The 16,810-nt window shown below is 38.2% G+C and overlaps 1 protein-coding gene across 1 annotated transcript; it reads left to right on the top strand.

Moving 5' to 3' along the window:
• The first annotated feature begins 7,916 nt into the window (after positions 1–7,916).
• Positions 7,917–16,267, top strand: LOC134487263 (stonin-2-like). Its single transcript, XM_063288958.1, has 4 exons — positions 7,917–8,098; positions 9,490–9,711; positions 14,249–14,470; positions 16,152–16,267. Exons 1-4 carry the CDS (start codon positions 8,011–8,013, stop codon positions 16,265–16,267), a joined length of 648 nt encoding a protein of 215 aa, XP_063145028.1. The 5' UTR covers positions 7,917–8,010.
• Positions 16,268–16,810: the final 543 nt, after the last annotated feature.

Raw genomic sequence — 16,810 nt, 5'->3', positions numbered from 1 at the left:
TCAGAATTTTCCTCCAACACCACAGTTCAAAAGCATCAATCTTCCTTCTCTCAGCCTTCCTTATAGTCCAGCTCTCACAGCCATATGTTACTATGGGGAACACCATTGCTTTAACTATGCGGACCTTTGTTGTCAGTGTGATGTCTCTGCTCTTGACTATTTTATCGAGATTTGTCATTGCTCTTCTCCCAAAGATTAAGCGTCTTCTGATTTCCTGACTGCAGTCAGCATCTGCAGTAATCTTCGCACCTAGAAATACAAAGTCTTTCACTGCTTCTACATTTTCTCCCTCTATTTGCCAGTTATCAATCAAGCTGGTTGCCATAATCTTGGTTTTTTTTAGGTTTAGCTGCAAGCCAGCTTTTGCACTTTCTTCTTTCACCTTCATCATAAGGCTCCTCAGTTCCTCTTCACTTTCAGCCATCAAAGTGGTATCATCTGCATATCTGAGATAGTTAATGTTTCTTCCAGCGATTTTAACTCCAGCCTTGGATTCCTCAAGCCCAGCTTGTTGCATGATGTGTTCTGCGTACACGTTGAATAGGTAGGGTGAGAGTAGGGTGAGAGTATACAGCCCTGCCGTACTCCTTTCCCAATCTTAAACCAGTCCGTTGTTCCGTGGTCTGTTCTTACTGTTGCTACTTGGTCGTTATACAGATTTTTCAGGAGGCAGACAAGATGACTTGGTATCCCCATACCACTAAGAACTTGCCACAATTTGTTATGGTCCAAACAGTCAAAGGCTTTAGAATAGTCAATAGTCTGAAACTCCCTGGATTTTTCCATTATCCGTCGGATATTGGCACTTTGGTCCCTAGTTCCTCTGCCTTTTCTAAACCCAGCTTGTACATCTGGCAATTCTCGCTCCATGAATTTCTGAAGTCTACCTCGCAGGATCTTGAGCATTACCTTACTGGCATGTGAAATGAGTGCCACTGTTCGATAGTTGGAACATTCTTTAGTGTTTCCCTTTTTCGGTATGGGGATATAAGTTGATTTTTTCCAATCTGATGGCCATTCTTGTGTTTTCCAAATTTGCTGGCATATAGCATGCATTACCTTGACAGCATCATCTTGCAAGATTTTGAGCAGTTCAGCTGGGATGCCGTCATCTCCTGCTGCCTTGTTATTAGCACTGCTTCTTAAGGCCCATTCAACCTCACTCTTCAGGATGTCTGGCTCTAGCTCAATGACCACACCGTCAAAGCTATCCCCGATATTGTTATCCTTCCTATACAGGTCTTCTGTATATTCTTGCCACCTTTTCTTGATCTCTTCTTCTTCTGTTAGGTCCTTGCCATCTTTGTTTTTGATCATACCCATTTTTGCCTGAAATTTACCTCCAATGTTTCTAATTTTCTGGAAGAGGTCTCTTGTCCTTCCTATTCTATTGTCTTCTTCCACTTCCGCACATTGCTTGTTTAAAAATAATTCCTTATCTCTTCTGGCTAACCTCTGGAATTTTGCATTTAATTGGGCATATCTGCCCCTATCACTGTTGCCTTTTGCTTTCCTTCTTTCTTGGGCTACTTCTAGTGTCTCAGCAGACAGCCATTTTGCCTTCTTGGTTTTCTCTTTCTTTGGGATGTGTTTTGTTGCCACCTCCTGAACAATGTTGTGAACTTCTGTCCATAGTTCTTCCGGGACCCTATCTACTAAGTCCAGTCCCTTAAATCGATTCTTCACCTCCACTGCATATTCCTTAGGAATATTAGTGAGCTCATGTCTAGCTGATCTGTGGGTCTTCCCTAATCTCTTTGGTCTGATCCTAAATTGTGCAAGAAGAAGTTCGTGATCTGAACTACAGTCAGCTCCAGGTCTTGTTTTTACCGACTGTATAGATGTCCTCTACCTTTGGCTGCAAAGGATGTAGTCAATCTGATTTCGGTGTTGTCCATCTGGTGAAGTCCATGTATAAAGCTGTCTCTTAGGTTGTTGGAAGAGTGTGTTTGTTACGCAGAGTGAGTTGTCTTGGCAAAATTCTATCAGCCTATGTCCTGCTTCGTTTTGTTCTCCCAGGCCATGCTTACCTGTAATTCCAGGTGTCATTTGACTGCCCACCTTAGCATTCCAGTCTCCTGTGATGAAAATAACATCTCTTTTAGACGTGTTGTCCAGTAGGTGCTGCAGATCCTCATAGAACTGCTCTACTTCAGCTTCTTCAGCATCTGTGGTTGGGGCGTATATTTGGATCACTGTGATGTTAGATGGCTTGCCCTGAATTCGAATTGAGATCATTCTGTCGTTTTTTGGGTTGTATCCAAGCACTGCTTTAGCCACTTTACTATTAATTATGAAGGCTACTCCATTTCTTCTGTGGTCCTCTTGTCCACAGTAGTAGATCTGGTGGTCATTTGATGTGAAGTGGCCCATTCCAGTCCATTTCAACTCACTGACACCCAAAATGTCTATCTTTAATCTCAACATCTCACCAATAACCACATCCCATTTGCCCTGGCTCATAGATCCAGGTTCCAATGGTGTGTTGATCCTTAGAACATCGGATTCGCCGTTCACCACCAGCACCGTCGGCTCCTAGCCGTCCTTTCAGCTTTGAGCTAGCTGCGTCATCACGTCTGGGGCTAGTTGAACTCATCCTCTGTTCCTTCCCAGTAGCATTTTGGCCATCTTCCAACCTGGGGGGTCTCAATTCCGATGGTATACCGACATATCTCTGGTTGTACTGATCCATTTAGTTTTCACGGCAAGAATACTGGGGTGGGTTGCCATTACCTTCCCCAGGGATCGCATTTAGTCTGACCTCTCTGTCATGACCTTCCCATCTTGGGTGGCCCTTCACGGTTTAGCTCATGGCATCACTGAGGTGCTCAAGCTCCAGCACCACGACAAGGTAACGATCCTTTGCTGAAGAAAAGAAAACATTAGTATTACAGTATTCCTGTTTAGTTATTTGTGCGTCCTGGGTTCAGATGGATCCTGGGAGGAAGACTAATCTGAAGGTTTATCATTTAAAAATTAGTATTTTAAAGGGAAATTATCTGTCACCAGATTCTTGAGCTGGGATTAAAAGAATCTTGCTCCTGTATTAAACATTTTTCACTGTGCAAATGAATTAGTCTTATTTAGGCATTGTAACAGAAAACATAAAAAGTGCAATTCAATTTCTACTTCTACTCAGTCATGCTTGTTCTCTGTGAGGCTGAAAGCAATGAGGAATGAGTTCAGAAATAACAAATTAACTTGCTAAATTATACAACAGATTTATTTCAACTCTTTATCAGTTTTTCTTTTTTGTGAAAGAGCGATGTACCGCTAACAGTAGGAGACATTTAAACATGAGGGAAAGCAAGGTTATACCAGCAATGTGCATTGTCCTGTCATCTTTTTGAGGGGTTTTTTTGATACTTAAAAAAGAAAAAAAAGGAAGGAAGTTCTCTCATTTGCTTCCTCTGTGGACCTCTAGATAAAATATTTTTTTTCTTTGTGTTCTGCCTTCATCTTTCTTTCAGGATGTTCTCATTGAAGCTCCTTGGAAAAAGTCAATGCTGTATTTGAAAATTATTCAAATTATACTAAGCCAGAAATTTCAGTATGCAGTAAGCCAAAAGAACAGTTTGAACCAGTCAGGTGGGGGGAAAAACAGCAAAATATTGAAGTCCATAGATCCCTCCCTGTCCCAAGGGCAAAACCAAAAAGAACATAACACCGCCTGTGACCTTAAATGTCTTGAATAGAGATCTGCGTAGCTAGTTCGTTCTTTGAATTAGAGCTATTGCTTGGGTCGGAGACCCTTTTTTACACTTAAATTTTAAGCAGTGCATAGCTTTAATGGGGGGGGGGGAGAAAGAATAGGAGTGATTTACTCAAATGTCACAGTTGTGAAGGAAACTTGTCAGCTCATTTCGTTGCCAAGAACAGGGAAGCTGTATAAAGATAAAGAAACGGTTTTCAGTGCAATGGCTTAAATTCAGAAATGTCCAAGTCTTGCTTGTAATGTTCTAAATTGGTTTGTTGTGGGGTTTTTTTTAATGGTAGGAAAAGTTCCTGTGCTACCAAGAACTATGCAGCAATCCCCATCTGAGGGACAAAACCAAAAAGAACACATACCATCTACAGTATAATAATTTTCTTAAATGGGAATCTTGCAACCACCCTGCTTGTTCACAGTGTTTCTGCATGCCTAAAAATGTTGCAGACTTTTTTTTTTACACTTACAGTAGTTTTACAACTTTGATGGGAAAAGAGAGTAATAGAGATTTATTTAAACTTCATAACTGTGAAGAAAATTTGTCAATTTCTTTGACAAGAACAAAGAAGCTGCATAAAGATAAATAAGCTTTCTAGCATAGTCATTCCCAACCTTTTTTGTTTTGTTTTGTTTTTTTGCACCATCTCATTCCATTTTAATTCTCCACCCCATTTGAAAAATGTTAAAATTGTGTGTGAATTCTGATGGAACCCTTGAGAAGATAAATCATGCATTTTATATATTGGCCCATGGTCATCCAGCTGCCTGTCCTAAGGCGGTGCTAGAACTCATGGTCTCATGGTTCCTAGCCCATTGCCTTAACCACTACATCAAACTGGCTCTTATGATAAATATATTGCGAGTCCAATTATCTTTCGTTATGGATAACACCGACAATTCTTACAAATAGTCATTATTTTATTGATATTTTGTAGTCTCTGCAATCGTAAATTCTTTATAGTTCTGGTGTATAAATTGAATACATCCCTAATTACAGTTGTAGACAAAGAGACTACAAACTCTGGCAAAGAGTACTTGCCTAAATTTAATACGAAACATATCACATGTTTCTCAGTATTCTCTTACTTCCTTCACTTTTACTGCCCTCTTGAACTTCTCAATCAACCTCCAGAAGGCACTGCTATCCTAGTGGTTAAGGAAACCCAGATTCCAACTTCACCATAGAGTTTTTGGGTGATTTGGGGCCAATCTCTCTTCCCCACTCTCTCCATCTTACCTTACAAGATTACTTTTGTGGAGATAAACAAGGGAAAAACCCTCCTAAATGCTACCATGAACTCCCAAAGGAAGGTAAGGCAATTAATAGCATGCATACATACATATATGACATTTGAATATATAGTTACATATCACTGCATTTTTGTTTCTGGAGAAAAGTTTACAGGCATTTGAAGACAACCCATTAGTCTGGCATAATTCTTCCAAGCTAGAGGGGTAATAACTGATATTTGACCTTGTTTAGAAGCCATTTTCAATTCCTCAGACTTATTTCAATGCTAGTCCAAGCTATTTTGCTGCCTGAGGCAGAGCAATATCCTAGGTCAATCAAATTATTTTAGCATCTGTGCTTCACCAGAGCCTCTCCCTGTTCCTGGCAGTAAAATATAATGGTAATAAATAATTATTTGCTGCCATTTCATAACATCCATAATCTGGAGCCTGAAGCAGCTGCATTGTGGTAGGATCAGCTCTAAGCTCTGTTTGGACAAGACTAGGGAGAAGCAGCCTCATTTCTGCACTAATTCCATTAGAGGATAATTTTACTTGCTGCTTTTAATTTATTGCTTTTAAAATGGTTTAGATTATTATTAGTTACTGTATTGCATTTTTTTCTGTGTTCATTTTCTACTTTATGGTGTACCTATATAATTTCAAATTTGTTGTGAGCTACTGAGAACACTAGGGACGATAGACAGACTTATAATATTTTAAAATAAATATATCATAACATTTTTTTAAAAAATTCTGTGGCAGATGGGTGTCAGGCTCAGCCCAAGAACAACAAGGAATCAATCCAGCCAAACTCCAGTTCTTTGTTTGCTCACACTGTGTAGACAGAATCTTGCCAGACTAAAGCTACTCTACCTAACCTAAAGGGAAATAACCTGGGAGGCTCTAGGGTGGGGCTACTCTTTGTCTTCCCACATTCCAGCTCCGGACTGTGTTTTCTCTTATCTCACTCCCTTCCTTGGAATGTGCTGCCTCCTTCCTGAGAACCAACTACATTACTGTAGTCCATCATAATGGGATACAGACTTCTCTGAGCATACACAGGGCATTCGCCTTTTTGTACTTTAGAGTTATTTATTTATTTAATCAAAGTTATGGAGCTGACCAAATCTGAGTGGACCAAATAAAAATGGCCATTTTTAAAAAAAGCCAATAAAATGGCCAAACCAGAATAAAACTAATGGAGGCCAAAAAGAATAAAACCTGATTATGCAAAACATCCCACAAAACATCCCAAGGCTTGGGGAAAGAGGCAGATGTTCGAGGCTTGTTTAAAGTATGGCCAGGCCAAGGCAACACAAACCTCTGAGGGATACCATTCCAGAGGACAAGTGCCACAACAGAGAAGACCTGCTTCCTGGGACGTGTTAGATGACTTTGTTTCAAGGATGGGATCCAGAACATACCCACTGTGCTGGATCTTACAGAGTGGGCAGAAACAATGGGAGAAAGGTAGTCCCACAGGTAATCAGCCCCTATGCTATGAAGAGTTTATAGGTCACCAGCATACTTTGAATTACATCCAGAAACTTACCAGCAGCCAGTTTAGCTTGTACAGCAGAGGTGTTACATGAGTGCTCTGAGGCATGTCCACAACTGTCAGTCCTCCCAGGTAACCAGACAGGAAACACAACCAGATGAGCTAATTCTACTTTATTGTAAGGCCGCATTAACAGAATCTTGCATGTCTGAAAGTACAAATCTGCCGCCATCTCTTTTTATAGCCTGCTCAATTAGGGTAGATCCTTCCTAAGTTTCTTTTCTCTGACCTTTAAGCTGCTGTGGGCTCCTCCCTCTTTTATCTGATTGTTCCCTAGGCAGCATCTCTTCCCCTCATCCCTCATGGTTATTCCCACATACCATTACAACAACTGTTCATACAGCTGAATTCTGTTGCAATTTCCTTCATGCAGAGTGCTGTGTTCTCATCAAAAACTTTTGTGGACTAACACATAAACCAGGGGTTGGGAGCATGATATTTGCAGGCTCCGTGGCATGCATGAGTCCTCCGAGTTGGCATTTGTAGGATCTCAACATTCAATTTTTTAAAATAATAAATGACTGAAATCCCAGGGGATTGCCAAGTCCTATAAGATTTTTGTGTTCTTGACTAAAATGTCATAAGATTTTGAGTGAGAGCACCAGAATCATATGGTTTTTATTTCGGCATCCACTCTACAGATTATTAGTAGTCTTTCACAAAGTACCAGTGTGCCATAAATCACAGGCTGGGAATAACTGTATTAACCTACAGCCTGCTACGGGAATTGCTGTGTTCTATGTTTGAACTGGGTTGTGAAAGAACTTGCAGCAGAAAACCAGTACCCTCTGTTCAGCATTATGGTCATATTATGCTCTAGTGAACATTTTTCTTTGTTGACTTCACTTTATTAAATTTTTTATAATTACTGATAAAGAAATAGTTGGAGGTTAAGATTTTCCAACAGAACTCTAAAAAATGCCACTAATTGTAGTGATTACATCTGTTTTTGCAGAGCTGTAAGCAGGAAGAGCAAATATCAGTACATTTTTATGTCTGTGGCTGCACCAGTAAATCTATTTATATTACAAATATACAAAGCAGAAGATGCTGAGCAACTCTGGTTTTGATAATATTATTTATCATCAATCATTCTTGTGTAATACAGAAAAGCATTGAAAATTAAAGAGAAATGATGCTACACACATAGTAGCAAAACCTGTGGAAACTCTAATGGAAAGAATAATAGTAAGACAGTGTATTGATATATGGTAATTAAGGCAGTGGCAGTGAAGTAGATGCAGGTATTACCAGTGTCCTATTGCCTGGGTCTGCTTTGCTAATAAATATTATTATATATTATTAATGTCATTTAGAGTGGTAGATAAAAACACAGGCTATTTTTCTTATATCTAATGAGGCTATACAGCTAATTTGCATATGCCTAAAATTTCTTCTTTATAGGTGTGTTTCAGATTAAAGAAAGAGCAATTTACAGTCAGTTGGAATGTCTGTTCTGTATTGTATTCAATTCCAACTGGGTGAAAATGAGTAGGAAACTGCAACAAGCATGACATCTCTGGCCAACATCACTCCTCCCCAACCATCTGAGTGGGTCTCCTTCAGTGACGGTCTGCATCTTTCTGTTACCTCCCAAGGTAAATTTCTCCCCTCTGACAACATAGGTTCTTGCTATTTATTGAAATGAATTAGCATTTGCATTCAGCTCTAGTTGAAAACAAAAACCTGTGGCTGGCAGTGAATATAACTTCTATATGTGTACAATTCTCCATCCCCTTCCCCCACCTGTGGGTTTTTATCCCTTTCTCAGTTGCATGTTACAATAAGTCTCCTTAAAAAAAGCCTAAGGAAAACTTTGTGTGTAAGAAAGTTCCTTGTGATTATCCTGATCTGCTGAGCAGATCCCAGGTGATTCAGTGTAAAATGTAGTCACAGTTATATAGCAAGTATAGGGGACAGCTGTGGAGTGTCCACTGTAATTTCAAAATAAACATTTCAAAATTGTAAAAAACTTGGAAGATTCCACAATTCTTGAATAAAAAATAGTTTATTCAAGTGAGAATTCTAAAGTCTTGGGAGGGTATTGAAAACTGGTAAGGTTTCAGATGATTAAAAATGGTTTTGGAGAGAAGAGGCTTAGTGTCAAAAGTTTTGTCTAATGATGAAATATAGTATTACAGTGAATCCCATCAGCCATTAAGCTCAGAGGGTAAATTTGGATCAGTCACTCAGTATATCTCAAAAGATGGCAATGAAGATAAAATGAGGGCATGATGTCCAGTTTCCTTGGCTTCTGGGAAGAAGCAGGATAAAAATAGTCCTCAGGATCTGATTTCAGTTAGGCGACTAGGACACAGTAGATCATGGTTTAAAAAGGAAAGAGAAGGCAATAGTACGCTTTGATACAATTAGGTTCATTTATACCAATACAATGAGAGTTGTATTGGTATAAATGGAAACGTGGGTCAAGCTAAACCTTTATGGGATTCCTTCCATGTCTACAGTTTATGATTCTCTGGGCAGAACTTTCTGTTACAAAAACTCAGAGGTGATGGGTTTTTGTAACCAAAAGGAGGCAAATAGCAGTCCTATGCTAGTGTTACCTTTTCCTTCTGTATTATCTTCATTTTACATCCCAAATGCTGCTATTTTAATATGTATTTGCCCATTTCACCTACATAATATCTGGGTTCATGCATCAAACAAATCCATGGTCTCTTTTGACACTGATCTGTTGAATAAGCTTTGGTGGCTGGATTCAGCTATAATACAAAGTCATAGACCATGGTTTAGAAGTCACAAAAGGTGGGTTCACATGTCTTACTAATCAGTCCAAATAAACCACATGAGGAGAGAGTGAAGGTAGAAGTGGAAGGTACTCAGTGTGACTACTGTGTTTCTCTGTTCAGCTTTAAAGTCACTCTATACCATTAACAGATGTTAACAGATGATAAAGTTGTGTGTTTTGCTTAAATCAAACAATTAGTGTGAAGCTGTATTACTCCTTTTTACAATGTTCTCACTGCAGGCCACACTAGGGAGCCACTTGAGAGATTTCTTTCCTCATCTGATACTTCCTCTGAAGGCATCCAGAATCTAGATGGAGAATTGCCAAATGTTTCACATGCTGAGTTGGGAGAAAGAATAAACAAAACAGCTGTAGGCCTTGATCTGTCTTCATCCTTCAGCACATGGGTCCAATTTGAAGATGCATCCTGGACCAACAGTTCACCAGAGCATCCATGTACAGGTTGGAATGTCACTTATTCACTGTGTATTATAGGAGGGATTAACAATAGGCTACATCACCTTTTACCAACTTGATGCTCTCCAAATGTCCTAGATTAGAATTCCCATCATCACTCAGCTAGTATGATTATCCATGCTGGTTTTATATGTTTAGATGGCACCATCTTGGAGAAGGCTGAGCCACATTCAAAGGGATTATTCACGACCAATGGGTGTTTGACTGAATTAATGAGAAACTTGAATGGTAATACATAGTTCATCTACCTTCAGTTGGAAGGTTTGGAAGCTTCCATACTACTTGAGCTGGACTGTTTAAGACCCGACTTGCTATGATTTTGTTCTATGATTACTTCTTAAGCATGTTGATAAAGGAAGCCATCTTCTAAGCCTTGACGTAAGCATTTCTATTTTAAGGGAATGTAGGAATATTGATGTTGCCCAGTGCCAGTCTACTGTCCAGGTATTGAACAGGCACATTGTGAAATGCTTTCCATACAGATCACTGGTTGCTGCTTTATTTGCTCAATTTTTGGCAGCAAATGATACAGCCTTTTAGGGGAACAATGAGTAGTAGTTGTTCTGGGCCCTACATATGAAAGGGACCCAATCTGAATTTTGATTCAGTATTCAAAACAATTGGATAAAACAATGCTTTTCATTTAAGCTATTCAGTAAAACTAACATCAGGGGATTGAGTTTCACACAGTCTCTTGTTACTAGAATATTTACTAAAACAGAGAAAAGAATTAAATTGATCTAGAATGCAGGGAGAAAGTAGGGGAACTAAATCAGAAGTTTGTGCCAGTGCCTCAGAGTATTTTTATTTCATTTTATTTTTTTAAAAAAATAAATGTCTTTAAAAAGCCCTGCCAGATAAAGACAGGTTCACAGACTTGAAATTTGAAGATGATTTATTTCCTTTTTGTTGCTGCTTTATAAACAAACAATTAGTCCAATTTAGAAACAAACAACTTTAGCCCATTTTCACCAGCCTTCAGGATCAGAGGCAGAAGAAAATTTTTCATTTAACTTATTATCTGATTGTTTTTTATTTGCAGCTGTCCTCTACTTGCAAACATGTACTGCACTACTGGTAGTAGTGGTTTGCTACTGATTGGTGTGCAGTTTTAAAATATATAATGTTGAGATTAAAATATTTGATTGGCTTTAAAGTAATATTTTTTAAAAATGAAAATTCCTAAATTTTCATCTAGTTATGCAAAAATGAAATGTGGAATATGACTAGTATGGTATCAATGGGATGAAAGGGAAACAACTAAGTGAGGGCCTAAGAAGTGACCTTTATCATCTCCTTTAAACTATTTGTCTCCTGTGAAAAGATCTGAAACCAGTTGGCTCAATTTACCGAAGGACTGATCTGTGGCCTGGAATTTATTGAGGCATGAAAACTAGAGCTAGAAAAGGTCTGTTTTGATTGCAGTGTTTAACTTACACTCTTCTCAGGGACATGGTCGGTAAATAACAGACCTGATAACTAATAACCTGATAAAATAGTTCAGGTGACTTGGAAGTTATCCCATATCCTCGGGAAGGCCTGTTCACAATAGAGCAAATCTCACATGATGCTCACTATACTATCTAGTTTGGAGCTAGGAAATGTTAAGTTAGGGTGTACAGCCACAGAAAGATAACTGAAAATGAAGGGGTATTAAAGGTACTATTTGGTGGCAGAGTAAAAGCTTATTGCAATTGAGTTGTTTGAAATGTTGACAGCAGTCCAATCTGCTTCAGGGTAACTTACTTACAAATGCAGGATTGCACTGCAAGAATACAATATGACTGGAAACATTTGGAATGAATTTCAGTCAGGTGGAATTTTATCTCAGAATGTATGGAAATACAGCTATGATTTTAATAGTCTCATTGGTAGTTACTTTTTGAATATGGGACTTGAAACTATAACCATATTCAGACATTCTTGAAGTATGTACAGGTGAAAGTTTGCAGACATGAGGCAAGTATCATAAAAGTAGGGGCAGATTTTCTTGGCCTTTTTCATGCATAGATCATTCCTATGTGAACATGTAGATTATGCATACATAAGATTTGTATTTATTGCCTGATATTCTTCTTTTTGCAAAGTAAAAATTAAAGTTCATAATTTTATTTATTACAATTGAAAAGATAAAAACTAATACAAACTGTGTGTGTGTGTAAAAAGAAAAATTAGATAGTGCAGGAAAGAAAAAAGAGAAAAAGAAAAAGAAAAAAAGAGAAGTATATAAAGAAATAATTTCCCCCTTCATCACAACAAGTATAAACAACTTTAGTAACTTATCACCTTCTCTTAAAATAACAAATGCTCCCTTCTTCTCATATGTCATATCTTAACTATAAACAAAATCTTAAAGCCTCGTCGTTCAGTCCCACTCAGCAAAAGTCCATTAAGGGTTACCAGAGATGACAACATGCCTATTTTAACCTTGATCAAATAAACCAACTTTATATTCTTTCCCTGTACTTTTAACAATCTTGGTTTTTAATCCGTTCAAATAGTGTCCTAGAACTTGATCTCATTTCATTTTTTCTTTATCCCTTCTCAGAAAATTCTTCAAAACATTAACACAGATCTCTTTTGTAAATCCAGTATAGAAAAGTTATCACTCTTCTGGTTTGTTATTTGTATGTCCCTTTTAATTATTAACACATCAACCAGTTTTATTTATATATCCAGTATATCATATTTTTTCCATATTATTCTTGTAGCTTGTCATTTTTAAATCCACATTCAAATCAATTTCAGTCTTATCCAGTATAGTTTATTCCTCTTCTGTAACATCATTTACACACCATCTATCTATAATAACAGACATTCTTAAAATTAACTTCTGAGTCCATGGTTCAGAAATATCCTTGACAACATCCAGTGTTAAAGTATTTTGCTCCATTCTTTATTAACAAGTTGACTTTAAGTATTCTTCCCCTTTAGTTGTAATCATTAGTTTCTTCTAACTCCCTCTAGTGTCCAACCTTCAAACTTCCATCCTATCATGTTTTTTTCCCCTAGGGAGTCCAAACTTCAGCAGTTTCCCGCAAGAAAGATTCTTCTAATTAATTTCAAAGTCTTATTTCAAATGCATCTGGATCCTTAGCCTGTTTTTAACTTCCCAAAATCAACACTCTAAACACCCTTCTGCTGTTTATTCCAAAAAGTAATTTTTTTTCAAATCCTTAAATTCATACTTGAAACTTCATTCGCTAAGGAGGAGACCCACCCAGTGAATGTGGTAAAAATTTGCCGTTCCAGAGGTTCTTAATATTTAAAAAGCAATTAAAAATAATTCCAAAAGTGATTAAGAAATGAGGCTCGGTTGAGTTTATGTCCATATAGGCTACGTTACAGCTGTGAGCTAAGATGGAATCCCTCGACTCCCAGCTGCTCACATAAGCCAACCACTAAAACCTAGGCTCCTGCAGTCTACTCACAAGGAGCAGCTGTCCAGAGTACATGTGGAAAATCTCTCTCCTTTCTCCAGAGAGATTTCGCTGACCATGATCCAGCATCTGGTTGCTGATCTCTGCTGTCCCCATTCCTTAAGGGTTGTTTAACTTGCAATGTCCTCACCAGAAGTCCAGAAATATAGATTGGTATTAAGCTTAAAGAAAACGAATAGACTTCAGAAGAGGAAGTGTAAACAAAGGAATAAATGTAAGCCTATCTAAAATGAGGGATTAAATCTCAAGAAAGACTAGCTTAAAGGAAACTGGGTAAGGAACATACAAAATAAAACCAAATGCGAATGCCATTCAGTCTAGTTATTCACTACACCTAGAAGTCCAGATAGGTTAGATTTCTTCCTGTTTCCTGAAAGATTTCTCTTCACATCTTGCAGAAACTTCTCTTTTAAGAAGTCTTTTCTTCCCTACAGCCAGCTACTGCTCCCAGGTAAAATTCAAGAGAAAAACCATCCGCAACCTCTTTCCTTGCTGTTCCATTCAAAGGGGTGGGGGTGGGGAGATGTATGTCCTCAGGGATTTAGCCAAATGGCCCTACAGATTTATCTTACTAGAGGTAGAAGGGATTGGCCTAGAGGTCAGCTGCAGGCACATTCTGACCTACCAGGAATCTCTAGAAGGTTGAATTGCTGCAGGTGCCCTCATTTTATGTACCTGCCTAGTTCTCCCATGGTATGAACATGTATGTGATTCTATGGGCTTAGTAGAGAAAGGCTGGCATGTGTCTCTTCTCTCCCTTCCTCAGGTCTTAGCATGGTACATTCCACTGACTGACCAACCCCCAGTCTTCTCAACATCTTCCACTCGTTCCCTCCCCTACTTCCTTTCAACCACCTTGATCAGTGTCCCAGCACAGCATATTGCACTGCCTTCCTATCCCCAAGCATCTGAATCCAGGAAAAAAATAGCCCTATTTTGTCCATATCTGGACCAAACAAATGTGTTTGGTCTGGAGGCAAGCCACCTGAAACCAGCAGTTCCATATTCTACACATTCCTGTCTTATATTTAATCATCCCTCTTTGGTGCCATTAAATTTAATAAACTTCTTTTTCTTTTAAGCCTTATCTCCAAAAATATTTTGCTGGATGTGTCCCTCCTTGGGATATTCAGAGAGACAACCTCTTGCTTCGGACAGCAGTTGGACAACTACTTCAGAGAACAGTAGCAGCCCAAGTATCACCCCTTCTTATACTGATCTTCAATCAGTAAATACAGAGGATCTGACTGGTGGAGGAGCATCTGCTGCAGACTCAACCGGTAAGCAACATTTTATTTATTTATGTATTTGTTTATTTATTTATTGCATTTGTAGGCCATCCCATTTCAGACAACTCTGGGCATATTCTTCCCTTTTTAATGGCCAAATTTTGCTGAATAAACTTACGTAATTTAGAAAACTGTTTTCAGTGAATCCCCATCACAGGGCAGTACTCACACTTCAGGCAGAATCAGGTTACCCAAGTTATCTTATTGCTACATTCTAAATACTGTTTTTCCAATTATTAAAGTCCAGCAATGAGGTGGTGGGTATTTCAATGTGTGTTTTCAGTTTCAGTTGAAGTAGTGTTTTGCCTCGGTATCTTGGCATTTCTTTCACATTTTAAAAAACTCCAGCCTTTCTGGTTGGTACCTAGTCCAAGCAAGGATTTTTTTTGTGGGTGGGGGGGGCAGGAGGACCAGACTAAATATGACATTCACATATTTAGACCAGGATGGCATTTCCCCCCCCATTAATAAGTAGGGACCATAGCGTGAAGCATGGAGTTAATTCTTTGACCCTGCCATTGTCTCAGTTAATTTAGTTCTCCTTTTCAATATATAAAATTACTTGCAAAGAAAAAAACACACACATTGGTGTTAAACTGCAAATAATAGATTTCCCATGGCCCTAAGATTAATCTTGGAACAGAAGAGGAAATGTAGGCCAAAAATTATTGATGTGAAACACTGTGATCTCATATTTCAAATAATAATAATAATAAAAACAATTTTGATGTCTTGAGTGAAGAAGCAGTTATGGGAAAGGAGCTATTTAACTTTATCTCTGTGCTTGATCTTACTTGGGTAGCGCATCAAATGTGTACATTTTTTCTACTACAAGAGAAGTTGCTGGGGCAATAATAGGATGAAACGTTTTCTTCACATAGTGTTTCTCTTTAGTCAGATTCTGAGAGTTCTATTGCACAATTGTTTTAAAGAGAACAATAATACAATGTTAATTCTGATTTAGAAAGGGAGAGATAGTTAGACAAACCTGGTTAATGTTAAAGAGAGAGGGAGGGAGAGAAGTAGATTTCATGTTGTGAGATGTGGTTACAGTAATGTTGGATTCCTGGTATGTATCAAAGTAGGAAGATGTTCATGTTAAGGCATACATAACCTGACCTTCAGTATTTTGGTCAAATTAAACTTTTCATTCCCATATATTTTTATGGGTTTTGGAGATTATTCCATTGCTCTGTAGTTAATTCATATACAGTAAGGATGATCAATACTGGAACATTAGGATAGTCTTTCACTGTCTTCAGGGGTTTCTGAAATCAGCTGAGATCTTTAGCTTTCCTGGGTAAAATATAAACAGGATATGTGCAGAGCTATTCACCTCATTGTGAGAAGTAGATAAATGTCTTTACAGGAATTGCTTGTTTACCTGGTCTTTACCCTTTACCTCATAGGTGTGAAATGTCATATGAAGGGTAAATTATGGGGGGGTTATGTTTAAATTCAGTGAGAGATTTTCCAGCAGAACACTCCACTGTGGTCTTTTGTGAACATACTGGTGGGAATTATTCATCTTCTGTTTTCTTTGGGCTGGTCCATTTGGTGGACTGAATGGAAGAACATGGCATTCATTATATGTTCATGTCCACCATGACTGCCATAATTGAGCATCATGAAAAGCCCATTCAAGTTGCTGACTATAAAAGGAGTTTCCTTTTGGTTTTACAAAAACTTTTTACAGGTACAGAGTTTGAAAATAAGATCATCAGCCACATAAAGGGTAATTTGGCTTCTAAGGATGTTTGTGTTTATGTATGCAGATGCTTCCAGAGAGAGGACTCCAAATACATTATGTAGCTATTTCATATTTCTCTCCTTAACCAGTTTTCTTTGGACAGGAAGAAGGTGGAAGTACAGTGGAAAAATAAAGGAGAGTTTCTTTTCTTAAAACAAACAATCCAACCCTGTAAGATTCAGAGAATGAGAGGGTAATTGCACAATCATACTTCATCTAGGAACATGCTCAAACTATGAGAGCAAGCTAGCAGTGGGCAAAGACCAACTGCACTATGCAGAGTACAACTATACACCAAATGATATTTGTGGTGCATAATCGCAGCACCACAGTGTGCTAAATTCTCATTGTGAATATGTGATTGATATATTTTCTGTAGTGGTTGAAGATCAGACTTATGTTTTAACAGTAGCGCTAACTGCTATTATTTGTAACTCATTTCAAATGTACTGATTTTTGGAGTGTGACTTGTCCATACAAAGGTATAATTTCCCATTATCAAAACAAAGCAAAGATCCTGCTCTGTCCCCAAGAACTGGAAGGAAAAAGGGGTAGGGCGGGGGCATCTGCTTACTGAAATAAGAAATTCCACTTAATGTGGTTGT

This window comes from Candoia aspera, chromosome 1, assembly GCF_035149785.1.
Source record: "Candoia aspera isolate rCanAsp1 chromosome 1, rCanAsp1.hap2, whole genome shotgun sequence".
In the NCBI taxonomy this organism is placed as follows: Eukaryota; Metazoa; Chordata; class Lepidosauria; order Squamata; family Boidae; genus Candoia; species Candoia aspera.
This window is presented reverse-complemented; position numbering and strand designations above follow the sequence as displayed.